The sequence below is a fragment of the Lissotriton helveticus genome, chromosome 7 (assembly GCF_964261635.1).
Source record: "Lissotriton helveticus chromosome 7, aLisHel1.1, whole genome shotgun sequence".
NCBI classification, from domain to species: Eukaryota; Metazoa; Chordata; class Amphibia; order Caudata; family Salamandridae; genus Lissotriton; species Lissotriton helveticus.
In genome coordinates, this window is record NC_136068.1 from 70,477,093 (window position 1) to 70,504,734 (window position 27,642).

Here is a 27,642-nt window from a genome sequence, read left to right on the forward strand (position 1 = left end):
TTAGGTGTGGGGGTAAGTCATTCCAGAGCCTAGCTTCACATCTGAAATATTACTTTTTATGATTCCTTCCTTACTCTCCAGATTTAAAAATCGGTGAAGCTGAGAGGGCTGTTTGAGAGTGCACAACCATAATCTGGTTTCTTTGGATCAAGATCTTTCTAGGTGATGCAACACATATTTTATTTCATGTGGGCTGGCAATGCAAGCATGGTGCAGAACTGTGTGGATAGGTTTAAAGTGTTTAGATTTTCTGAAGCCAGTGATAAGGTAGGGCAGTATGGAGGGGTGTGTTCATGGTATTTAGGGCGATATGTATCAAGCAAATTCGTATTCGCAAAGGCCGAAATTCGCAGAATTTTGGCCTTTGCGAATACGAATTTTCTAAATGGTATGTATTAAACAAAACGTGGTTCAGAATAAGGAATCGCAAAATCTGCGATTCCTTATTTTGCGATTGCATTTAAGGAATCGCATATTTTGCGATTCCTTAAATGCAATGTAAGAAGCAAGAAAAATAGCAAATTGGCCTTAAGGAATCGCAAATTACCACCAACTTCTGGTTGGTGGTAAGTTGCGAATTCCTTCCAAAATAATTTATTTTTCATTTTTCAAAGTGCCATGTGACACACAGACATGCCCTTAGGGCATGTATGTGCGCCACTTGTGCACCCATGCAGATTTCAGGGGTGCAACAGGGTGTCCTTTGGACACCCCTGCACCCTTGAAAATATTCACAATTTGCGATTAGCAAATTGCGAATCGCAAATTTCCCCTTCATTCCTATGGGCCTCCTGGCCCATAGAAATGAATGGGAAATTATTCCTTAATTGCGATTAGCAATTTGCTAATCGCAATTAAGGAATATTAAGGAATCGCTAAAAAGAAGCGATTTTGTACATACATTCCATTGTGCGATTCCTAAATAGCGATTCCTTAAAAATCGCTATTTAGGAATCGCAAAACGGAATGTTGATACATATGGCCCTTAGTGAGGAGGTCCACTCATGGCTGAAACACCAGGGGTTTTCCGCTGTCATTGTGAAACAGCATGAAAGCTTCAAAGGTTTTGCAAAAGTTGGATAGCGTGAAGACAGATTTTACTTTCTATTGGAGGCTCCACTGGTTTCAAAATGAATTTGCTTTCTTAATGACATGGGTTCTAAATGAAAGGTGAAACCCTCTGGGTAATATGTCATAGATAGAATTGAACACGCCTTGGTAAATTCTTGGGGCCCGATTCACAGAACTAATCTGAGACAAAATTCTAAACTTATTACTTTTGGTATTCACAGAAGGCATTTAGTAGTAGTAAAGTTAGGACTTTGACTTAAGTCTGTATTAAGTTTATCTTAAGTCTGTCTTAAGTCTGTCTTAAGTCAAACTTAAGTCAAACTTAAGACAAAATCCTAACTTTACTACTACTAAATGCCTTCTGTGAATACCAAAAGTAGTAGGTTTAGGATTTTGTCACAGATTAGTTCTGTGAATCGGGCCCTTGGGGGTTATTTACTAATGTTTTGCCCTGGCAGAAATTCCGCTGTGCTGCACAAGCGCTTGCGTAATACTTAGTAAATCTAGGCCTCTGTGACGAAGTAAGGAACTGAGGTGGCGAATGATGTGCTGATGACACACTGAGGTGGAGCTGGGTACCACCTGTGTATTCATAGGTTGTAATGTTACGAATGGTCAGCCAAGCACTTAGGAGCACCTAGTATGGGATGAATGGGTATTGAAGATGTGCAGGTGGAACCTCAAAAAGAACCTGGAGTTAAGTCTCTTTGATACTGAGAGAAGAAAGTGGATAAAACACTTAAGGACAGTCGACGTGATGCCCATGTAGGAGGAGAGGGTAGTTTGAAAGGCCTGGAGATGGGTGACACTGAAATCTGCTCATGGATCCAACATCACAGGGAGGATGAGGTCCCTTTCACTAGTGATGGAAAGTGTGAGCTGGACTACATGGATAGTTGCTGTCTCTTTACTGCATCTACAGCCTGACTGCAGAAGGTGTTACAGCACTGCCTAATAGCACCCAGCGACATTACATTTTATTTGGCTGTGTAAGTGTGTAGTATTACTCTAGTGTGCATTGAAGAACTTTCTTATAAATACAAGCACTGGGTTACACATTTGTTTATTACGCAGTTGTGTGAGTGTTGTGCCCTACACTCGGGCACCACCACACTGCCTCCCTGAGAAGCCAATAACTGCTCTTTAGCAATACTACTGAGAATAAGTTACTGAAGGAGTTATACTTGGCCCAGTTGGCAGAGTCATTTTAGGATGGACCATGGAACATCAGAGTCAAACAACCACAACCGCCATACAGTCCTTGCAAAAGCTACTCGCCCACTTGCTATGGCTAGTCAGATTGTATCGGGTCGAGTTATTTTTAGGTATTACTGTTGACAAAGAACATGTGTTCTGTTCAGTCAGAAAGTGAAGGAGAAATAAAGATGCCTTTAAATCTAGTTTTTTTTATCAAAAAATTGCTCGGTTTTCAAAGACAGAGGTCAGTAGTCAGTTTACAATTGTTTTTCCTTCTCTGACTGCAGAGTTTCAGGATTTTGTAAAGTGAACTGTCTGATCTGCTGTACATAGTTGTCATGTCGTGGCTGCAATAACGACATACAAATTAATATGTTTGTAGGAGCTTTATGCTTTGCTTCCATGCACGTTCCTGTCCCTACACTATCTGCCCCTTTCCTGTTATTGCTCCGCCTCTTCCCCACAATCCCGAAACTCCTCCCATCCCAACTACTAGACTGTGTACAACATCACATCTCCCCCCTTGTTAACAAAAGAACTTGAACTGCTTCTAGTCCATTTCCTCAATCAATCTCTTTGGCTTGATTATGTCTCTTCGTGGTCTGAGATGTGTTCCAGCGTCTGTCAGTGCATTTTCCTGTGACCGGTCAAGTCTCAGGGTTGGACTTGGTTGACTTGATCCGCCAACATCTCGTTGCGCTGTGTCTCTCAAGTGTTTCTTTCATACCTGGTGTGCATTTCTGAAAATGGGACACGTTTCGGGTAATCCTTCTCTGCTCAGACTCAGCAGTAATCATGGTGCCTTTATGCTGAGTAACAATTAGAGGTTCGTCTTTGAACCGACAATCCGTTTTCTTGGTCTGCTCTTGTTTAACCACCACACAATCTCCTGTTTGCAAGGAGGGAGACTTGGCACGCCGTCTGGCGTCTGCATATGCTTTCATCCTGCTCTTCTCCGCAATGTCAGCCCTGGCTGTTTCTGGTTGAGTGCGTGTTGGGGACACCGGTGCCAGAGCTCCTTCCCACGTAGGGATCCTTGTCCTGATGGGTCGCGCTAGCATGAGTGTGGCAGGGCATTTTCCGGTGGTGGCGTGTGGAGTGGTTCGATACGCTCTTAAAACTTCGTTCAGAGCCACTTGTAAGTCTTTCTTTTCTAGCGTGGCCTGTTGAAAGGTCTTTTTCAGGGTGGCCATGAATCTCTCAATGGTGCAATTGGCTTGGGGCCACAACGGTGTAACCTTTCTATGTCGAAAGTTTAGATGCTTTGCAAATTCACTGAATTCATGGCTATTGAAAGGAGGACCATTGTCTGTTTTGAGTTCCTTGGGAACGCCCCATGCGGCAAATACTTCGTCCAATACAGCAATTGTGCTGGAAGCATTGGTGGACGACACAAATTGAGCTATTGGGAATCTTGAGTATTCATCCATGATAGCCACCACATACCGGCCTGATTGGAGGGGACCATAGAAGTCCATGGCGAGTTCCTGCCATACCCCTTCCGGCAATGGAGTCATTTGAAGAGGAGCTGGAGGCTCTCCTGAGTTCACCAGTTGACATTGGGGACAGTCTTTCAAGGTGGACTCAACTATTTGATCTAGTTGCGGGAACCAGACTCTCTCCCTTAATGTTCTCTTGGTGGCAACCACTCCTCTATGACCTTCATGCGCCAGGTTAACCACTCCTTGACGTAGCTGCCTCGGGATGACGATCCGATGGTCCCTCAGCAGGAGCCCCTCTGAGGTGGTTGACAGCTCGTCACTGACATGTCGGAAGGCTTGCATTTCCTGACGTATTTGTGAGTCTCTCATTTCGTCCTCGCTCTCATGTCTCCAGCGATGTGTGCGCAGTCGGCGCATTACTTTCTGAAGGATGTTGTCCTGCGCCGTAGCATCCTTGATTGCTTCTAGGGGAACTGCGGGTGGTCGGGCTACACCTACCACAAAGTGTATGTATTCTTCAGCCATCGATGAGTGTGATTCATGGGATGCCTGGGGGTGTCTGGACATGTAGTCCGCCGGATTCTCACCCTTCCCGGGTTTGTGAATGATGGTGAATGTGTACTCCTGCAATCTCAGACCCCATCTTTCAATGCGGGGCGGCATCTTGGCCTTGGGATTGCCGAAAATGATGACAAGGGCCTGGTGATCCGTAATCGTGGTGAAATGTTTGCCAAAGATGAACACATGGAAATGTTCACATGCCCACACGACCGCTAGGCTCTCCCTCTCAGGCTGAGAATAGGCCTTCTCGGTGTCGGAGAGGCTGCGGCTGGCATATGCCACGATGTGGCGTCGCTCAGTGTCGTTGTCATATTGAGCTAAAATGGCACCCAGACCTACTGGACTGGCATCCACCGTTATCTCCGTCTTCCTTTTGGTGTTGAAATAGGCCAGATTGTCCGCTGAGTCCACTGTTTGCTTGATTTCTTGGAAAGCCCGCACGCACGGGCGGCTCCACACAAACGGTTGTCCCTGTTTCGTAAGGGCACGAAGAGGGTGACTGATTGTTGCATAGCCCTTGATGTATCTGGAGCAGTAGCTGGCCATGCCCAGGAATGATCTGACATCGCTGACATCTTGAGGGCTCTTGGTGATGTTAAGCGCAGTCACTTTCTCGGGGTCAGGCTTCATTCCAGCCCCTGAAAATACGTGACCAAAGAACTTGAGCGTTGACTGGTGGAACTCACACTTGTCTTTGTTCAACGTTAGATTCGCTTCCAGGAGAGCATGACACACTCGATCCAGGGCTTGATCATGCTCTTGTGTGTTTGATCCATACACCAGTATATCGTCACTGTAGTTCAGGGAGTTCGGGATATGCCTGATGGTTTGGCGTATCACCTCTTGAAAGATTTCCGCTGCGAAAGAAATTCCGAAGCTCAGTCTTTTGTAGCGAAATAGGCCCAGATGAGTTGCAAATGTTGTAATGTATCTTGATTTTTCATGTAACTCCAACTAATGGTATCCCTTGTTGAGATCTAACTTTGAGAACACCCTGGCTCCATTCAATGCCGCTATCATGTCGCTCAGGTGAGGCCCTGGATGTCGCTCCCGTTCTATTGCTGTGTTGGGAAGCCTCATGTCTACACACAATCTCACTTTCTCAGGGGTACCCTTTTTGGGGACGATTACAACTGGGGACACCCATGGTGTGGGGCCTTCCGTTTTTTCGATAATGTCCGCTTGAAGCAGTTCCTGAATCTCGTCCTCCACTGCCTGCTGAAGGTGGAAAGGTACTCGCCGTGGGTGTTGAGCAATAGGTCGCACTTGGTCGTTTATGTGTAGGCGAATCAGGCACTTGTTCATCTTGCCGAGTCCATTGAAGAGCTTGGGAAACTTCCGGACAATGTCTGGATTGTCATGTACTCGGTACAGTATTTCAACCAGTCTGAGTCTCTCCGCCGTGGGTAAACTGAGGAGACAATCAGCCTCCGGTCCCTCAATGATGTGAATATATGCTTGTACTGCTGTGGATTCATGTTTGAGCGTCGTTGCGAACTTGCCCAGACAGGGAAGTGGTTTTTTCACCATCCAGGTGAACGCTCTGACATGTGCAGGACTCAACACGGGCTGCGGTCTCATCTTGTTGTATTCAGTCACGGGCATGTAGTTTAATGATGCCCCACTGACAAGTACAAATTTGGTGGCATGAGTCCCCACTTCAATATCCAGCGGAGGATACCTTTTTAGTTGATCCGGGTCAGCCACCATGCATACATATTCATCCGTGTACGTCGTCTCTGGAGAATTTGACCTCGATTCCCTTGACAATGACCTTCTGGTCCAATGGGATCTGTGAGATTCTCTGCTGGAATGTGACGAGCCAGAAGACGACACTGCCCTGTCTTGCACAGCCTTTGCGTGGTGTCGCCTTTCGTCCGTCCGAGATCTGGTTTTCTCACTCTTTCTCTCCATGCTGTACACTCCACACATGGCTTCGAAATGGTTCATGCGCCCACATTTCCGGCACTGTTGTCCCATTGCTGGACAAGTGTCTGTATGTGGGAAATCGTACCCACATCGATAACATTTCCTTGGACGTTCTGGCTTCTTGGTGTAGCTCGATCTCTTTTCTCTCCTTCTTGATTCGTGGCGAAGATGACTCCGATGTGTGTGTCTAGATGCTGGACGAGGCCTTCTCTGATGGTCGCTGGATCTTCTCTGAGGGCCAGAGCTTTGAGTCCAATATGCTTGCTCCTTTTTGTCGCCCCGCCCTGTCTCCATGGTTTTTGCGTGCTCTTCTGCCTGGTCGTGTACTCTCGTCAACTCCTCAATCTCGTCGAGGTCATGACTCTTTCTCAGCAGTCGCCTGCGAAGGGTCTCTGAATGACAGCCATCGATGACTCTCAATCGGATGGCATCTTCAGTTGAAAAGGAGTCAAAATTGCAATACTGCGACAGTCGACGCAGTCGTGAGATGAAAGTGCTCATCATTTCCTCTTTGTCTTGACGTGCCTGATGAAACACGTACCTCTCATAGACCACATTTCTTTTGTGCACAAACTTTCTGTTGAGTGCATCATGTACTTTATCATAAGTCCCTTTGTCATCTGTCGGTAGTTCTTTGATCACTTTCCCAATCTCTTTGCCAACAAGATTGCGGAGTTCAATTAGCTTGTCTCTGTCTCCTGTGACTTTCGACCCTTCTAGGTAATCTTCAAAATCTTCCAGCCACTCCTGCCACCGAGGACCCATGCTTCCGCCCGCCACCAGGGTCAATGGTTCCGGGGGGCGTAGATGTGAGATGATGGGCGCGACAGGGGCAACCACGGCCGCTGCTGCACCACCTCCGTTTCGAGTGGGTGAATTCGACATGGCTGGACTGACGCGTTAACAACACACTCGTGTTCTGAATGGTGCTCGCTTTTGCACTGCTCACTGCTTGTGTCTGCAACTGTCACCTTTATTCCCCTCTTTTTTTTTTTTCACTTGCACTCGCCAATGCTTGTCTTGGGCTTTGTCACTACTTGTCCTTTACACTCACCAGTGCTTGTTTGGCAATTATTATTATTTATCCTTGCACTCACCAGTGCTTGTTTTGCATTCCTCAATGCTTGTTTGTTTTTTTCAATGCTTGTCCTAGCCTCAAACTTGGGATGCCTGACTTCAAAATGGCCGCTCATGTACTTCACAGGGGATGTCCTGCACAGCTGCCTGACTCTAAGATGGCCGCCACATATCACCCACGAGGCTTGACTCTTCATTCATTCTGCAGCTCACTCGGTCTCATTGGACACTCACCGAGAGTCTCTCGTTCAAACAGCAGGAATTTGCAGCTCAGCTTCCACATCCAGGCCACTTTCACCATCCAGGTAGGCCAGGAGCGAGCTCCGGGTTCTTTCGTCTGCCGCGTGCCGTTCCTCACGCATCGGGGGTGAGACCCGATGTCGGCACTTTCTTCCGGCGCCTCCGAGGGGGTCACTGGCTTCGTCGGACCCTCCCCACTCCTTCAGGGCACTTCGGGAGGAGTGAGGTGGGCTCTCAGTATCTTCTCTGTGGGCACAATCTGCAGGGCGCACTCGCGACTTTCTTTTTGGCGCGAATTATCGTGTCGGGTGCCCGAAAGGCAGCGCTGCACTCGCACTGTTCCACTGGGGGCTCTACACGATCGCCAGATCATGGAGCAGCTCATTTACCGCTGGCCTAGGGCTGTAGGCGGCGGCTTCATCGGGGCACACGTGTCCTGCAGAGGAACTTTCCTTTCTTTGGGGTGCCCAGGGACAGGACGCTTCTTCTTGGGTTCTGGGGATGATTAACTTCCCATCCCACCCTCGTCGCCAGTTGTCATGTCGTGGCTGCAATAACGACATACAAATGAATATGTTTGTAGGAGCTTTATTCTTTGCTTCCATGCACGTTCCTGTCCCTACACTATCTGCCCCTTTCCTGTAATTGCTCCGCCTCTTCCCCCAACCCCGAAACTCCTCCCATCCCAACTACTAGACTGTGTACAACATCACAATAGTGTGAAATGAAAGGCTGTAGGGTATCAGATTTCCTAACACACATTTAAATAGCTACTAAGTTAATGGTACATACATTTCAAAATATATTTCAGTAGTTGTGAAAGCCCATTTTTTGTACTTCTGTGTGATGAAGAAATATTTTAATAGGATGAAAAGGAAATCAGAACACTTTACTTGGTGATGTGCAAAATGAATAATATGTTTTCTAAAACCCAATTTCACAGATTATTGCTAATACACTATATAGTTTTATCAGTAAAGCTCCATGGTAGGGGGAAGATTTTGGGATATTTCTTGGAAATTTACAGTCTATAAATGACAGTGCTCTACCACATCATGCCACAGTAATATATTTATTAAAAGTGATTGTTTAAACATGACTGAGAAACACTCCTGCCCCAGCCTGATGGCAATGCGATCAGTAAACTGAGAGGCAAGTCAGGAATCATGTGTGCCATATATGTGGGCTAGAGTCGAATTACACCTGAAGCAAACATTTAGTCTATTTAATCAAAGGAAATAGTTTTGTTTTGTACAGCAGAAGTGCAACAGAAAATAGTTTTGTTTTGTACAGTAGTTCTGCAGTTTTGTTTTCTACAGCAGAACTCACATATTTGAAGGTGCACTCATATATGAGATTGAAGAAAAAGGCGACTCTGTAAAATAAAATATTTGCCAATGATCATACAATTTGAGACCAGTTTACGGGGGAAGTACATGGTGTAGACCGAGTAGATTATTGAAGTTACTCGACCTGCAGGTCTAGCCTGCCATAGTTGAGGTCCAATAGCCCATCACTGTCCTGTGCATCCAGAGTGGCATCTGACAGATTGGGAGATAAATCTCCTCATTTAACTCATATTAGGTCAACTCCCTTAAAACAAAAGAGGAGTGGGTCTTGACTACCATCTTGACTGGTCTAAAAATAGTGTAAGGTTCAGGGGCGCCAAAGGCTTGGTGTTTGCTTATGTTCTTTGTTAATGCAATGGCAATAAGAAATGCTGTCGTCCATGAAAGCATCTTCATGTCGTAAGAAACCCTTTTGCATCAGGTGCAGTGGAACACGTGTGCGGTGCTGATTAGTACCAGGCCTTCTCACCGGAGGAACAACTTGCATCCAACCTGTTGGAAGGTGTTTGGCCACTCTGTAGGAGGATTGCAATAATTACAGGTGCCTGTTAATGGGTCATGATGTCTAGCTTACCTTCTAGAAGTGCTCGTCGGGCGCATGAGTGTCATAGCCCAAAATGACTCGCACTAAGATTATTCAAGCGAAGGAAAGGCTGGCAGTGGTCCTGGAGTATTGAACCACTTGGTAAAGAGTTCACATCTCTAAAGAATGCACTACCCACTGGTCCCTGATCAGAAACCCTATTCCATAAGTTTGTGGAACTCTCAATAGTTGTGGTTGTTGGACATGGTGGCGGACATCTCAAACTTGTTGAGTATAAGTTTCCTTGTGATTCATGACATCTTTGCGAGATCCCTCTTGCTGAAGCCTTCGAGTTAGAAGATGTTTCATCGAAAGCATGTTTGAAAAGGGAATGCGAGTACCGAGAACTGTTCTACAGGATTAAGTCATGTTTCATATGAACTTCAATAGTTGAAGTATGGTCTCTGAGAGACTTAGGAGAAATATTGAAAAATATTTTTTGCTGGCAATTTTTGGGGGCTTCACTACATGAGGGAATGGACTGGATCCTTTTTTTACCCTCAAAGACCTTTGTTGTATTCCCAAACCACATATTATTATAGTTAAGGCAGTGACTGGTCTTAATGAAGTGATTGAGTGGTATCAATGTGAGCTACATAATTCAGATGAATGCTTGTATTGGTACAACTTATGAAAAGACAACCTGGAATGTGGATCATCACCACAAAACAGATGGATGTCTTGCAAGCAAGGAGATATAGAGTTATGTCAAAGGTCTGAAAAACATTAGTTTAACAAATAATTATTTGTGCTCTAGTTTCAGAAGTAAGTGTTCCCACAAAACACAGATAGCCTGTGACACAGAAAGACTCTGAATGAATATATCTGCAATTGAAGAGATGGATGGTTCCATATGGTGAGAACCCACTGAAAATATTGATCTTGTCTTTAGTAAACACTACTACACAGATGTAAGTGCCAAGGAGAGTGCAGAGTTGGAGAGGCAATATCCAGTGTTGCTCTTTTATCTCGTTTTCTGTATCTCTGCACCTGGGTCTAAGGTTACTTAAACATATTGCTACTGTGTACGGCTGGTTGTGGATATGGAGAAATGCAGAAATATTCATTACGCTCGCTGGGTGAAATATCACAATTCATAAAGAGGGCCTTAGTAGCAGGGTACCAACAAAGAGGGAACAGGAGAGACCAGCTGATGGATAGCCGGATGTGGAAAACTCATTTAATTATTGGGTCCTTTGAGTTTGGCTTTATAGGAAAATCCATCAGATGTTAGGTGCCTAATAAAAAACTTTCATAGTTTTATCTTATTAGTTGATTAACCCTTTGTGAATTGGTCTCAAGAGGATTGGGTCATTTGGGTCTTGTTGGGTCATGTTGGGTCATTAGTAGGTTGGCTTCATAAAGATGATTGTTCGGGCACTGGATTCTTACTGACTAGGTTTTTGTATCTGTGAGTCATCAGGAGACTGGCCACCCGTGCATTGGTGTTGCAAGTGTAGTTCAAAAGGTTCTGGTTGACTTGTGGGATGGCTTTACATCCGCTAGGTATGGTGGCTTAGAGGATTCCTGCATTTTCTGCTAGCATCCATGTTTGACCTTATGATCACAGGTTCAAATCCTTGTAGCTCAAGTCAGATTTCCATCCTGCCATAATTTGATAAAATGATTATCAAGACTACACATCTGTTATCCAGTGCCAAGATGCCCTTCTGGGTGAACATGCACGTTATCTAAATCATTGAATGTTGGCGGCTTCAGAAGTGTTTTAATTGTAACAATTACACAATTCGATGAAGATGCATTAGGGCTTGACGGGGATGACTTTGGCAGTTCAGAAGGAAGTATTTTTACACTGTTTATCCTTCATTATCTCTCTTAATGTCAACATAGCAAAGATGATTCTACTCTGGTCACAGGTAATACAATTAATTGTTTTGAAGGTGATTGGTAACAAACAGAGGCAGACAGGTGTGGGTGGTTTCATGGTGAACCTAAGCCTCTTATATTACCAGTAGGTCTGTGGTTGAGAAAGTCACATGCCATCCTCTGCCTTCCTTATCTGATTCTATTATATCACCACTAACCTTTCAAAGACATTAACATGATGGGAAGTATTTTAATATTGGGCCAGAGGACCCTAGACTCCTCAAACAAATTTGCCTGGTAGCTCTACTAGTCAACCCACATTATGCCAGAAGAGAAAGAATGTGACAAGAGGTCAAGACAGGAGAGTAAGCAACCTTGACTGTATTGGAGAGAAACATGAAAGAGGTGTCAGATAAGTTGTTGGAGAGGCAGGAGCAAAGTAAATGTCATGGGAGAGCAAAGGACTCCTTGGCAACCAACAAACTGCAGACATCACTGACTAGTAAAGAGAGAAAAAGAAGGAAAGGGATGCCGTTTAAATGTTTTATAAGGATTTTTGTAGTGTCACAAGACGAATAAATGTGGAGTGGAGGAGTGCGGTGCAGCAACATCTGAGATAGCTCAGATCCTCACTTACTTTGGTGTCGAGCTATAAGGAGTTCCGTCCACCCAGCGCCAGTCATTTTCTATGTCCTTGTCCGAAAGGCCAACCCAGGTAGTAGAACTGATCAGATCTGCCAGGAACTTCTGTGGGAGAAGCAGAAGAGACAAAGACCGATGTATAGGAGGAAGGGTATACTGCGACAAGAGCTGTTGATGAACGTTCTGTGGTACAAAGGAGGAAGTGCAGCTAGCTCAAGTTCTGTCTCTCCGTGTTGAGAAGTCGAAGTTCTCATCTTGGGGCATATGTACAACAAACTGTCGGAGGGCGGAGCTGTGACAAATTTGGCAGCGCCACGCTCCAACATTTTCAAAATGCAGGGATGCCCTGTATTTACTACAATAGGGCACACCCCTGTGTTTTCCATAGCGCTAGAGCTATGATTAGCTGCCTTGTGCCAACGCAGGCACCCTTGCACCATAGTGCAAGGGTGCGTGAGTTGCTGGAAATTATTGTTTTATGTGCAGGAAGGTGCCCCTTCCTACACATAAAACAATCAATAATGGCTATTTGTTACTTCTATGTGTGCTGCACACATAGAAGCAGCAAATCGTCATTATTTAATGTTTGTTTATGTGCAGGAAGGGACACCTTCCTGCAGATAAAAAATCATTAATGGCATTTTGCTCTTCTATGTGTGCTGCAGAATGCGGCACACAAAAAAAGCAAAAACGAGGATAAATAAAAGCATTTATCCCCGTGTGCCATTCTAACCTCGTGCATGGCCTTGGTTTTTTGGGGCTGCCACGGATTTACACATCCTTGTAAACCTGGGGCAGCGTAAAAAACCAATGGGTGTTGGGGTGGAACGCCCACAGCAACACCCATTGCACACCACTTTCACGCCGATACCTGGGTGAAAGGGTACCATATTTACAAAGCTGCATTAAGCCATAAAAAGTGGCTTAACGCCACTTTGTGAATATGGTGCAGGGCATACCGCCGCCGGAGCGTCAAAAAAAGTGACACTGGGTGGTGTTAGGGGCTTGTACATATACCCCTTTGTCTTACTCCGTCCAAGAGCATGTCCTACACATTGCATGATAGAGGCCTACTGTAAAGAAATACATTAGACACAATAAATATAATTAATTAATATCCCTTTAATGGAGCTTGTAAATCAGCTTCCATATCTGTCCTGGTACATCCAATGAATGCCCCCTGAACATTCTTTATCTTTGACATTCTTTTACATCTCACATTATGATGTCATTTATACATCATTACACCTACTAGACATTTGTTAGAAATTATACATTTTAATTAGCTGACACCTGACTGTCTGCACACTGGTCTTCCTATTGTCTGGTATGTGCTTGTTGTTGTGACAACTGCACCGGATGTCCTTGTGGCAAAATTCTGTTTTGTTATGTGTTGTATCTTATGTTTTCCTGCTGCTCAGCAGCAGGAAGACATTAGATACAACATTATGCTTCATATTTTGTGTGTTATGTGAGAGTAGCCAAATTCACTGAATCCTAAGAAAATGAAATTTATAACTACGCTTCTGGGGGAACATCCTTTACAACGCAACTTTTACCACGCAGTGCCTTCACGACGCAACTATTACAACGCATGTCATTACAACGCATTGCGCTGGGGGGCGCTCTAGGATAGGAAATAGATTTAATTTGCTATCCAACACCTTCCCTACTATCCACGGGGACTGGAGTTGGAATAGTAAATTAAACTATTCACTATCCAGCACCCCTTAGCGCTATGCGTTGTAACAGCATGCGTTGTAAAAACTGCGATGTAAAGGCATGCGTGGTAAAAGCATGCGTTGTAATGTCATACATCCACGCTTCTGTGATACTGCTTCTGCATTATGCAAGCCAAAATCGTTACCCCTCAGCTAGCATCTTTGCGTCACAAGTGGCGTTATAGGAATTTTCATCTTGCTGTGTGCCCTATAGATAAACAAACTGACTTGCTGTTGCCTTGAGGCAAGGGCCAGAGTGTTTTTCCTCTTATAAACACATCCCAGCAGAGTGGAGTTTGTATGTGTTAAATCTTGAAAGCCCGTCCCCAGGTGTGTATTACAGATCCTCTCACCACGTGGTCATGGCTGCGAATAATGGCTAAGTGGCCATCCAGCTCGCGGCAGCTGCGTTCACTGGATTCCCAGTTCTGCTCTAATGGCGAGTACAGGTAGCAACGGGGGCCAAAGACGACCCAACCTTCTGGACAGAAGATGCACTTGCCACCTGGAAAGGAAGCACAGGAGAAAAAGAGCTATTAAGAAGAAACACTGATAGAACATGCTAAGAGTGGTATTGACGACCGTAGAACCCCATACAGCATCTCCTTGCGAATCCCCTTGCCTCCAAGAGAATTGAAATAAAAGTATTCATGTAATCTTAGCAATATTTATATAGCGCACTCCCTTGTGACATCGAGGTCTAACCTTGCGCTACACTAAACTCTGGACCAGGTTTTGATAATGTTCGCCTTTACTGTGCTGTGAGTATAATGGCACCTCCAGAGATTTAGCTATATAGGGTATATAGGGTTCAAAGCAACAAAAGGACTTGAAGTGATGCTTAGAAATAAGCAAACACAATGCTACAGTTTAAGGAGTCCTCCCCAAAAGGCTGGTTCTTGTAAGGGCCTTTTGTTTCTCTGCGAGGTATCATTTGCTATATCAATGCCTCATACAAAGCCCACAGCAACCACAAGTGGATGCAGTCAGTCTAAAATCTGATCACACCAGAGACGTCTTAAGGCATGGGCAAAGTGGTCTCTGGCCCAGGGCCCCGTCCTTAAATGGGCCACCCTGACACAGCCAGCACTGTTCTGCTCGGAGAGTTGCCCTGGTGACCTTGAATAATTCTTAAACCGATTATCTTAAGAACCCTTTCCCTTTAATTCATTTTAATGTGGGTGATGTATGAGAGTCTATTTAAAGACATTTTGCAGAAAAATGAGTTTGTTTTATGCAACATCCATAAAAAAAAGTTCTTTTAGATCAAAACAGAGCCTCACATATAACAAATGAGAGGGTGTCACAAAGATTATTTGCAGTAATATTGGTGAGCGCCTGCTGTGTCACAATATTGAAAACACATATCACTATCCCTGAATATTAGATCTAAACACATTTAGAATTTGGAGGAGTGTGCCTGAGCACTGTCAGTGACCTGGCCAAAGAGGGCATGGAAAAGCTGAAACTGGATCATAAAATCAAAGCTGTTCGAACAGGGGTCCCACAAATCTTTAAGATGTCCCTCGATCACACCACTGGGCTTGCGCTCAACGTTCATGTCCCTGCCACCTGAAATGTAAAAAATAGGGCCAAACTAGTTATCGTCTAAAGAATCTGGTAATCATTTCAGAGATATGAAGCACACAGGACGGCTGTCTTCACTACATCGTGACTTTCGGGGTTCTTGGACCTATGGGGAATTTTTACATTTCAGATTCTGGGTGACTACTGTATTCAGGGCTGGCCTGGCCATAGCAGGCATCGGGCGGTGTCCCAAGAGGCTGGAAGGGTGGGGGCCGGTTTTGTAGTGGCGGGTGATGGTTTTGTCACTGGGGCTTGTTTTGCAGTGTTGCTGCAATATCGGCCCCCAGTAACAAAAGCAGCAGTGCTTCACACTTGTACCCCCCCAGGGGAGGAGGCAGGCTGGGCCTACAGTGGGGGGGAGGCAGGCTGGGCCTACAAAATTGCCAGGGCTGCTTTGGTATCCCAGTCCGGTCCTGACTGTATTCCCAATAACTTGAATTGAATTGAGCATGCCATGGCAGCACTTTCAGTTTGATTTCCAAAGAATCTTAGTCATGTTTCATAAACACAGTGATTGAAATGTAAATATAAAAGTGTAGGTACGCAGTATCTCAAAGTACTGGTTTGATACTCAGAAGTACAGGTACTCTACTATTAAAAGTATTAGAACCCTACTAAGAAGTGCAGGTACTCTACCATTCCATATTAAAAAGTGTAGGCACGGAGTACCTATGAGTACCAGCCCATTTAAAGCACCGCATAAACAGATTTAAGTTTATTGATGTAAAGAACCACCATCAGAGCGAATGATGTCACAATACATCTGAAAACCCAATGAGACATCATCAAACAAAGGAACACTCTGGAATGCCTTTTGTTGGTGATTGTTAGAGATAAGGGACTGGGAAGGGAGAACTGTATTTTCCCTACACTCGATACCTCCCTTCTGGCCTATTAAAGTCCTAGGCTTCCCTGGTGTTTCTTATGATTTCATCCTGTGTAGATTTCTTGTAATGTTAGCCTCCTGCCCCAACCCTGGCCGAGCTGAAAAGGGATGTATAATCCTCTGCTTGCCACCTTCCGGTCTTTGAGTCAGCGCAGGGAGTGAGGACACTGTTGCTGATGGTGACATTTTAATAATGTTTGTTTACAGAATTTAGTAGCAGTTGTCACCTATGGCTAACCTTGAGGTGTTGTGAGCAGACAGCAGCTGTGCCCATCTCTTACATAAAAACAAAGGCGCATATGTACGAGAGGTTGGCGTCATGCTTGCAGCCAGTGCTTAATTTGCACAAAAATAAAAGTCAGGGCTCTCGTCAGGAGGCCACTGCACTTTGCACCACACATTGCCCCTGTAACCCTGCCAATGACAGTAACAATACAAGTACTAACATTCACACTCCTACAAGTGTGACAATTTAACTATTTCAGGCTCCCAAAGCTGTAAGAATGGCTTGGGTGGCAGGTCATATTCATTTTTAATGTATATTGAGTTAATTATTAACTGTTGTTCCGGCCATCTCTAAATTAGCCAGACAGTGCCACCTTGTGGCAGACTGTCAGAGGCACCAGTGCTGACAATTAAGTGCTGGTGCTGAGCACCAGAAACCACCGGCTTAAATTAAGCACTCTGTGCACCACACAATGTGGTACACGTGTGATGCAAACCTCTGAGTCTGATTTTTTTAAGCAACGCAAATCCACTTTGCGTATCTCTGAATGGCTTAAAAAATCTGAAGTAATGCAACGCATCGGCAATCACTGCGTTGCGGTACTCTGCGCAAGGGAGGTGATCCATGGGCGTTGTGTGGTTATTCCCATGCAACTCCCATGGTTTTGTTGCATTTCCAAATTTACCAAACCTGGGAATGCTCCAAAAAGATACGCGTAATGTGGAGAAATATTTTTATTTCTCCTCGTTACTTCCTCTTTATATATGTGCTACATTCTGCAGCACACATAGATAAGAGGAATATGCCTCTTTTGTGCGGCAAGGTGCCAATTCCTGCACAAAAACAATCCTGCATGCAACACAGGCAACCTTGCATGGTGCAAGGGTGCCTGCTTTGGCGCTAGGCAGCCCATTGCGCCAGCGCAGGGGGAGAGCACGGGAATGCACCATATGCCTTAAATATTGCTCATCCCTGCCCTTTCCCAGTGACGCAGTGAAGTGCAGTGCAGCAAGGGGGCTTGCTGTCCTGCACGCCGTCACTTCGCCATAAATATGACCCAAAGTGCTTGCAACTGCACTTCTGTTAGTTCTGCTGCCTACGGATATCAGTGTTTACCCTTATAATTGGAGTCTGGCTATTGCCTTGTAAAACTACTTTCCTACGTGGTAGCAAATGGTGTAAGAGTGTCAGTTAACATATACGGTACTCACTCTACTGAAGTTTGTTCGTTCCCTGGAATGGGCTGTATACCACAAAATCGACTCCCGAGACATCGACCTACAACTATATCAGAACTAGAATAACAACTCTCGAAATATCGCCAGGTAAGTATAGGTTTGAAGTTATTACCTGTGCCAAGGCAATATTTTTGGGTTTGATACTATGGTCATATTTCAACAGGGATATTGACCGTATGTGTTTCTGGCTTTGATTTGCACCTGCTTTGGTTGCTCCTTTCTTTCTTCAGTCAGACAATATGGTGGCCACCACACTCACATGTCAACAGAGACATTGCAGTTATTTAATGGATCTCAGTGGCTATTCCTTAAATTGAGCCTAGGATAAGCAAGTCCATGTAGATCTGGTGCTGTGCAAATCCTTCAGATTAGTATTCAGAAAAGTGTTCCTGGAACTCTGAAGGCCTCTACCCATAGTCCACATATTAAGGACCCACCCCTTTAACTTTAGATATGTCCCCATAGCTTACTAGGGTCTTCAGGGTCCACGGTCTTGTTGCAGCTGCGATAGAGAGAGCTATTCTTGGACAGGAAGAGGTTGTTTTCCCGCATGTCCTTGCATTCTTCGTTCACCATGACGTAGTGCTGAAGAAGGCGCTTCTTCTGCTCGCGTTCAACCTCCACCTCCATCTGGAATTGCTTATGGCTGGCCAGCATGGCAGGAAGGGTCTGCTCCTGCAGCTCCCGGCACTCCTGCTCCAGGGATGACCGGTTGCGCTCTGCCTCATCCAGCTCTGCCCGCTCAAACTCCAGCTCCTTTAGGCAGCGGGTACCATTGGCTCGGAGTTTATCAAGCTCTACAGAATCCTGTGCCAAGCGGGCGGACACCTGCAGGTCTATGAAGAGGATACAGAGAAAGAATAACTTTTGATCAACTTGCGAATATCAGTGGAGGCTTAGGAAATGTTTATGGAGACTCCAGAGTGCAAGCCCTACCTATAATATGTTACTAATGGGCATGCGCATGATTGTGTGCACACGGTTGCTGACTTCATATTGTCACCAGTCAACTGTTGAGTGGGTGTGAGTATGTACCTGCTGTTTGGCGTACTTCAGGATCTATTTTTTGTGGCTCTGCCTATGATTCTTGATCTGAACCTGCATGTATGTTAGACTGTGTTATGTACCAGTATCCCACTCCAGCAATGCATTATTGGGGTATCAGTGTCCCACTCCAGCAATGCATTATTGAGGTACCAGTGTCCCACTCCAGCAATGCATTATTGGGGTCGCTTGTATTTATCACTGCGTGGTCTTGTGGCTTCAATCAATCAATCAGTCGATTTGTATAGCGCAGCTAATCACCCGTGAGGGTACCCAGCTCTATGCCAGCATACTGCTTATATAGTAAAGATGCACTTGTACTCCAAAAGGCACAGAAGTATGACACTCCAGCAATGTATTATTGGGGACAGCTTGTATTGATCATAGTGTGGTCTTGTTTCTTTACCAATCAACCAATCAGTAGATTGCACTGCCTGGCTCCCCGTCAACAAGAGGATCACCTTCAAGATCCTCACCCACGCACACAAGGCACTCCACAACACCGGAACGACATACCTCAACAGACGACTAACCCTCTACACCCCGAACCGCCAACTCCGCTCCGCTGACCTCGCCCTCGCCACCGTCCCCCGCATCGTAAAGATTGACCACCGGCGGCAGATCGTTCTCCCACCTCTCTGCCAAAACTTGGAACAACCTTCCCATCCTCCTACGGCAGACCCAGGACCTACTTACCTTCAGGAGGCTACTCAAGACCTGGCTATTCAAACAGTAGCAGCACCCCTCCCCCAAGCACCTTGAGACCCTCACGGGTGAATAGTGCGCTTTACAAATGTTATGATTGATTGATTGATTGATTTATTTGTATAGCGCAGCTAATCACCAGCGAGGGTTCCCAGCTCTATGCTGGCATTCTGCCTTTAAAGTAAGGATGCACTTGTACTCACAAAGGCACAGAAGTGTGGCACTCAAGGCCAGCAGCAGAAGCACGATCAAGAGAAAGCCCAGCAGTAGCCACCGCTTCAGGTGGGTCCGGAAACCCGAGGGGGTGAAAGTCCTGCAGATCCTGAGAGAGAAGACACAAGCAGGTATTATTTCACAAGAACAGACTAGGCCTGCTATTTCCAAATGACTCCCCTTCACAATATAGCAGGCTCCTTACATTACACTGGTTCGAAGAAACACTCATGTCCCTCAATTGGAATGCTTACAGGTCGAATTAATGGGAAAGGGACATTGAAACATTTGGTTGCATAGGAAAACACAGACTACAAAAATATCTTATGCAAAAACTTGATTTCAAAATATAGGTAGCCAACATCTTGGCCTCAACTAAATATCTTCCTTCAAACATTGTGAACTGGATTTCAAGCCTATATCCAACCAAACTCCCTGGCCACATAATATAGCTCTGAGTTAATAAACTTTTAACTTTGCTTCAAAGTGAGATTAGGTGAAGGCCGGATTTTTTAGGATTTTTGTAAGGTATAGATTTTGATATTTATATTTTAGAGGTTATTTTTTTTGCTACCAAATCTATTATGCTGAAGAACAAATACTCAATCGGGCCTGTGTTCCCCGGTACTTGACCGTTGCTGGGGGGCCATTGGGTCCCGTTGCTGCTGGAGGGGATGTCCAAGCCTGAGTACGTCCTGGTGCGTCCATCTGAGGTGAGAGTGCTGCTCTGTTTACATTCCCCATGTCCCTGCCCCTCATTTCCGGATTTCACACCGCAACCCTGCGGGCCCCTGTGTGTACAGTCCATATCAGATCAAGCTCCACTTTGTTGGAGGAAACATGAGCTCCATGGTGCATTCCCAATATCCTACATTCCTATAAAGCAGCAACGCCTGCCAGAGAGCCTCAATCCCCCCATGGTCCCTGATAGTTCACCGCCTCCAGGGGGAAGGCGAGGGGATGGGGGTTGGCATTGCTCCAGCATGTGGGGAGCAGCAGAAAATGCTACTCCCTGCATTTGCAGCGGGAAGGAAAACAGATGAAAAGTCTGCTCCAAACGAGCAGGAGCAGTTTTACTGCTCCTGCCCGCCGGGAGTGGATTTACTGTTTGCTCTCGCAAAGCTGTCAAAGCTCCGGCAAAGTGATAGCAAACAGCTATGTCCTAGGGTTAGGCATCCCAGGACAAAAGAAGCAGGCCATGGGGGGTGGCAGTACCCAGGGCCATTAGTGGCTCCAGGAGATAGGCCTCCTCCTTTTTGCTTGAAGGGCCTGCCACGGGGTAGTGGTCAGCCCCATGGCTGATAACAGCCCAGGAGGGGGGGCTGTGCGACCACCCGCCTTACTTATTGCACAGCCGCCACAGGAAGGTGGTGGTCCCCTGGGCTGTAAATGTACCAGACAGTCGGCCACCTGGCACACTTTGCTCTATAAATTGTTTCTGTGGTCCCAGGGAGGAGGAGGTCCACGGGACCCTTAAAGGCCAATGTAGGGGGTCCATGCGGCCCCCCTTTTGCTTTTATATTAAAGCACCAGAGAAAGGGACGTGGGTTTGTGTAGCCCCCATCCATTTTTTTTAATGAAGCCCTGAGGAGGTGGTGGTCCCTGGGGCTCATAAAAGCCTCAGGAGTGCGGCCGCACAGCTCTCCTCTGCAATTTTTTCAAACGTACAGCCATGGGGAGGATACGGTCCCCAAGACCAAGATTGCCCATAGGGAGGTACCTTGACAACATGGGACTGATGGAAGGGTCTGTGAGGGACCCCCCATGGGCAAGAAATTGTCCAAAACATTTATTTTAAGCACACAAGGATACACGGATCGACCCGGATCCTCACATATTCGAGTGGATCTCTGGAGCCAGACCCCAATTAAAAAACACGTATACACCCAATCACAGACCCAAAAACCTACTCACATACTCACTCACACAACCACAATCACGCCCACACAAACACTCACACCAATACAGCCACTCACACACCCACTCACACAAACCCTTGCACAAACACTTATACACTCACACCACCATTCTCATATCCACTCACGCACCCATGCAGGCAATCACACACCCACAGAACCACAAAACCACTCACACACCCACACAGCCATTCACACAACTACCCACATAGCCACTCCCACCCCCCACTTACAGGCCCACACACGTTATAGTTAGGTTAAAAGTTTACACACACAAAACCATAGAAATTCTGAAGTTATATTTGTCTCAAGTAACTATAACTCGTGCCACAAGGTAACTATACCTCACAACTTTGTCATGCACTGCTAATTTCCCTACATATTACATCACTCATGACATCTTCTATTACATCATTGATAATATCACTGCAACAATTGCAGTGAAAATATTGATTAGAAAACTGCATGGGGGCCGCGCACGTTATAATTATTTGAGATAAATATAACTATAACAGCTGAATATATTTATTACCTACTGGCGGTCGCCGGTAGGTATATATAGTTAGGACCTAGTTACCATAGAAAATTCCGAACATTCTATTGAGAATAACTTTGGCGCTGATTGAGGGATCTGCCTGTAATTTTCCTTAAATTTGCCTTGCTGTGCTCCGCTCCTTCCCCGAAAGTTTCGGGAGGATTCGTCAAGCGGGGGCCGAGAAAAAAGGGGGATCCCAAAACGTGTTTTCCCCATGTTCATTTCCATAGGGACATTCTGACAAGGCTACAGCTCTAACGGCTGAACTGAATTATACCAGATTTGGCAAAATGGTAGGGACTGGTATGCAGCAGAGCCTTTTGTATGTTTGGTGTAAATCCCTCCAGTAGTTCTTGAGAAAATTGAATTGGAAATTTTTCAAATGGCATTTTCTATGGGACCTTTAGACACGGCTACAGCCCGAACGGCTGAACGAAATTACACCAAACTTGGCAAAATGGTAGGGACAGATATGCAGTAGTGCCTTTTCTATATTAGGTGAAAATCCCTCCAGTAGTTGTTGAGAAAATGAATTTGAGCAAATTATATATCTATATGCGCTCAACATTCTATTGGAAATAACTTTGGCGCCGATTGAGGAATCTGTGTGTAATTTTCCAGAATTTTGGCCAGCTCTGCTCTGCTCCTTCCCTGAAAGTTTTGGGGGGATTTGTCAAGCGGGGCCGAAAGGGGGGGGTCCCAAAACTTGTTATCCCCATGTTAATTTCCATAGGGACCATTAGAAACGGCTACAGCCCGAACGGCTGAGCGGAATTACACCAAACTTGGCAAAATGGTAGGGACAGGTATGCAGTAGTGCCTTTTCTATGTTTGGTGAAAATCCCTCCAGTAGTTGTTGAGAAAATTGAATTTGATCAAATTATATATCTATATGCGCTCACCGTACGCGCACCGTATGCATACGGTACGCGTACCGTATGCGTACGTGCGCGTACCCTTACGTGCGCGAGCGAGTTTCTGATTGGCTTGCAGTCGACTGTCAACATTCCAAACTGTCCAAACCAGGAAGTGTTGGCCACCATCTTGTTTTTCAGGAGAACTGCGGCACAAGAGAGCCCAAAACAAGAGTGGAAAACACGAAAAGGGGGCAGGGTAGAGACCCCCCAACCCTCTAGCCCTTCTCAGGGGGTCCCAAAAGGACCCCCAAGGGCAAAAAAAAAAAAAGAATCGCGGGGTACGCGCACCGTACGCGTACCCCACGATTAAAAAAAATAAAATAATTTTTTTGCACTTGGTGGTCCTTCTGGGACCCCCTGAGAAGGGCTAGGGGGTCAGGGGGTCTCAACCCTGCCCCATTTTTGCGTTTTCCACTCTTGTTTTGTGCTCACTTGTGCCTCACTTCTCCTGAGAAACAAGATGGCTGCTCAGGTGGTCCCAGAAGGATAATAACATATATAACCGTTATCCGCTAATAGAATTAGCATTTACAAAACCTTTGAAATTTATTGAAAAAAAATATAGGTTTCACGCCTGATATAATTAGGAATTAGCATTTAAAAAACCTTGCAAATTCACTGAAAAAACCATAGGTTTCAAGCCTTATATAGTTAGGAATTAGCATTTAAAAAACCTTGCAAATTCACTTAAAAAACCATAGGTTTCAGGACTTATATAGTTAGGAATTAGCATTTAAAAAACCTTGCAAATTCACTTAAAAACCATAGGTTTCAGGCCTTATATAGTTAGGAATTAGCATTTTAAAACCCTTGCAAATTCACTTAAAAAACCATAAGTTTCAGGCCTTATGTAGTTAGGAATTAGCATTTAAAAAACCATTGAAATTGCTCCTATATAGTTAGTTGTACTAACTATATTTCGCGCACCCGCAATCCACTGCTGATGATGTCACATATTACATCATGCATGACATGGTCAGTGACATCACTGATGACATCTCAAATGACATCACTGATGACATCTCATTTGCAACGCAGGCATCCAAATTACTATGCTAGGGCAGAGATCAGGGAACTGGCCAGAAACCCTGTCCAATCTTTTGCCAGCACCTCCCAAACTGATGATCCCACCCCATCGGGACCGGAAGTTAGGGAAATGTGCTCCACCATACAAAGAAAGTTTCACAATTTAAAAATGGTTTGTATTTTTTGTGGCAAAACAATATGCTATGGACAGCAAAGCATCCCACTTATTAACCTTGCTTGGGATAACCACAAGTGCCCAAAGAAACATTGATTTTTTCCGCCTTTTTTTTTGCTCCTGTTGAGCCCTTTAGAATTCCCCTTAAAAAATACAAAAAAAATATAAAACTTCAGAAAAGCCCCAAAAAATAAAAAATGTTCCAAAAAACAATAAAAAAATATAAAACAACAAAAAGAATAAAAAAACAGTTCTTTTTAGAACTACCTTTAATTTATAAAAATAAACATAGTTTAAAGAATCTCTGTCAATCTTTTTTCTGCAGGGTACGCGTACTGGTACGCTCCCCGGGGCGCGTACCGGGCGTTCCCCCCGTGAAAATCGAAAAAAAAAAAAAAGAATTGTCCCGCGGGACCCTTTTATGGCCCCCACATCAAACCTAGGGGGTTAGGGGGGGTGTACCCTGCCCCCTTTTGGTCATTTCCCCCTTTTGTTTTTAGCCACCTCTTGTGTCTCGGACCGAGACACAAGATGGCGGCCGCTCCGGACTGTTTCGAATGTTTACAGACACCCGAGAGCCAATCAGCTTCCCGTGCGCAAGTCGCGTGGCGCGCCCGGAGCGCTCCCCGGTGCGCGTACCGGGGCGCGGCTATAGATATATACATTTTTTTAACCTAAATTACTCAAAATCCTATGGAGCACATATCTTGAGACATAACAAAGGCACATCGGGCTACTAGTCCCTACAATTTTGCCAAGTTTGGTGAAAATCCATTCAGCCGTTCGAGCTAAAAGTGCGACCGACCGCCCTATGGAAATTAACATGGGGAAAACACGTTATGGGACCCCCCTTTTATATCGGCCCCCGCTTGACGAATGACCCCCAAACTTTCAGGGAAGGAGCGGAGAGCCGCGAGGCAAAGTTGCTGAAAACTTCAGGCCGATTCCTCAACCGGCGCCAAAGTTATTCCAAATAGAATGTTGCGATTTCCCTATGGAAATCAATCCTAACTATAACTACCTACTGGCGACCGCCAGTAGGTAGTATATATATATATATATATATATATATATATATATATATATATATATATACATATATATATATATATATATATATATATATTACATCCAAACCAAACTTTGCATCAAAATGAGGCGCTGACTCCGTGAATCATAATCCAAACGATATTTAATTGCTCAGTTGCTGCATATATATATATATCACAACGCACAGTTCACCAGCCATTGCTCCTCAATGCTACGGGTGCATCCTCAGCATGCCATCAAATCCCAAAACTCCACTTCACACATCCAGGGAACTTCCTCAATAGAGTGCACTCATACGCGGTGTAAGAGCATATTTTGTATTTATTTTGTCGTTTCTGCAAAAGTTGACAAACTCGTTTCAGCGTTTCCGCCTCCGTCAGTGTCAACTCAACTTTACTCATTCAGTGCACTCTATTGAGGAAGTTCCCTGGATGTGTGAACTGGCGTTTGGGGATATATATTTGAGATGTCATCAGTGATGTCATCAGTGATGTCACTGACCATGTCATGAATGATGTAATATGTGACATGATCAGCAGTGGATTGCGGGTGCGCGATATATAGTTAGTGCAACTAACTATATATGCGAATTTCAATGGTTTTGTGTGAGTAAAATAAGGTTTTGTAAATGCTAATTCCTAACTATATATGGTCTATAACCTATGGTTTTTTCAGTGAATTTTCAAGGTTTTGTAAATGCTAATTCCTAACTATATATGGTCTATAACCTATGGTTTTTTCAGTGAATTTCAATGGTTTTTTAATAGCAAATATCAAAAGCTGTAAAATGTATTCTTCTATTAAAGGAAAAATATATTTTATGTGTATTTAATATAATTTTTTTATGTATATAAATTTTTTGAGGGAACGAATTTATCAACTATCATGCTGAAGAAGAGTGTGGGAAAAAAAAACAAAGAGGCGGACTAAGAGGAAAGAACAATCAGTTCAAAAATACAATTGCTTTAAAGCATGAAGTGCTTTTCCACACATTTACATTTAAATAACCCATATTAGAACATACAAAATATCTACAGAAGAGACGGTGTACATTGAATTTTAGACTCTTCATTGGTACCTACATGTTGGTACTTACATCACCCACACAACACAACAGCTCTATTCAGAGCTACCCTACCTCAAAGCACTCTAAAATATTATTTTACTATTTCCCTTGGTTTTCCCCTTGTTACGCTTTCCGGAACGCTACCCGGTGCGCGGACCGGGCGCTAACCGTGCGAAAATGTGAAAAAAAAGGTTTTTTTTTTTACATATATGGGTCTCCTCAGCCACCCTCAGAAAACCTAGGGGGTCAGGATATGTCTCCCGTGCCCCCTTATACCCATTCCCAACATTGTTTATCCTCCATCTTGTGACTAAATTCGTCCGAAACACAAGATGGCGGACTCCCGTTACGCTACCGGTGAGCTACCCGGTTCGCGCACTGGGTAGCGCTTCCACCGCGAAAAAAAATGTATTTTATTTTTTTGCCCTGCGGGGCCCTTTAATAGCCCCCACATCAATCCTAGGGGGTCAGGAGGGGTCTACCTTGCCCCTTTCATTCATTTCCCCCTTCGTTTATTTCCACCTCTTGTCTCTCGATCCTACCGAGAGACAAGATGGCGGCCGCTCCGGACTGTTTAGAATGTTGAGAGTCACCGGAGAGCCAATCCGCTTCTCCTCGCGAAGTTCCGTTACGCGTCTGGTACGTGAACCGGGGCGCTAACCGGGACGCTGTCACAGATATATATATTTTTTTGAACGTTAATTTCTAAAAATCCACTGGAGCACATATCTTGAGACCTAGCAAAGGCACATCGGGCAAACAGTCTCTACAATTTTGCCAAGTTTCATAGAAATCCATTCAGCCGTTCGAGCTAAAAGTGAGTCCAACCGCCCTATGGAAAACTCAATGTTAAAAACACGTTTTGGGACCCCCTTTTTTCTCGGCCCCCGCTTGACGAAACCCCCCCAAACTTTCAGGGGACGCTCAGAAACTAAATGTGTCATTTTCCTGAAAATTTCCGCCAATTCCGTCCATCAACGCCAAAGTTATTCAACATAGAATTTTCAGAAATCCCTATTAAAAAAAATCCTAACTATATATACCTACTGGCGACCGCCAGTAGGTAATATATATATATATATATATATATATATATACTCCTCCAATCTCGCCCAGTGTAAGAACGAGTCCGACACATGCTAGGATGCCCAACTTGAATTTAATGCCACCAGGTCACAGCATTACAGTAGCGCGCAGCTCACACTCTCGCAGCCCTTGGCAGACGCGTTTCGGCGGTTGCCTCATCAGTGCCGGCTGTCTGCTGTGTGATTCAAAATGACAGTTTTTCGCGGGACTTTTCTTCATAAGTCCTGCCAGCGAACCCCATTGGCTGGATGTTGTAGCCATAGAAAGCGGACAGGGAAGATGTCAACCGGCAAGTGCTTTATCGCTTTCGTGGTATGGGGTGCTTGGATGCCA

General features: G+C 44.9%; 1 protein-coding gene across 1 annotated transcript in view; it reads right to left on the reverse strand.

Moving 5' to 3' along the window:
- Nucleotides 1–27,642, reverse strand: part of LOC144768085 (uncharacterized) — a 113,674-nt gene that overhangs the window by 3,195 nt on the left and 82,837 nt on the right. The window contains exons 2-5 of the mRNA XM_078651472.1: nt 19,529–19,647; nt 18,047–18,412; nt 13,993–14,144; nt 11,914–12,023 (exon numbers count right to left, since the gene is read on the reverse strand). Coding sequence (XP_078507598.1) covers nt 11,914–12,023; nt 13,993–14,144; nt 18,047–18,412; nt 19,529–19,647 — 747 coding nt within the window. The remainder of the gene's footprint in view (nt 1–11,913; nt 12,024–13,992; nt 14,145–18,046; nt 18,413–19,528; nt 19,648–27,642) is intronic.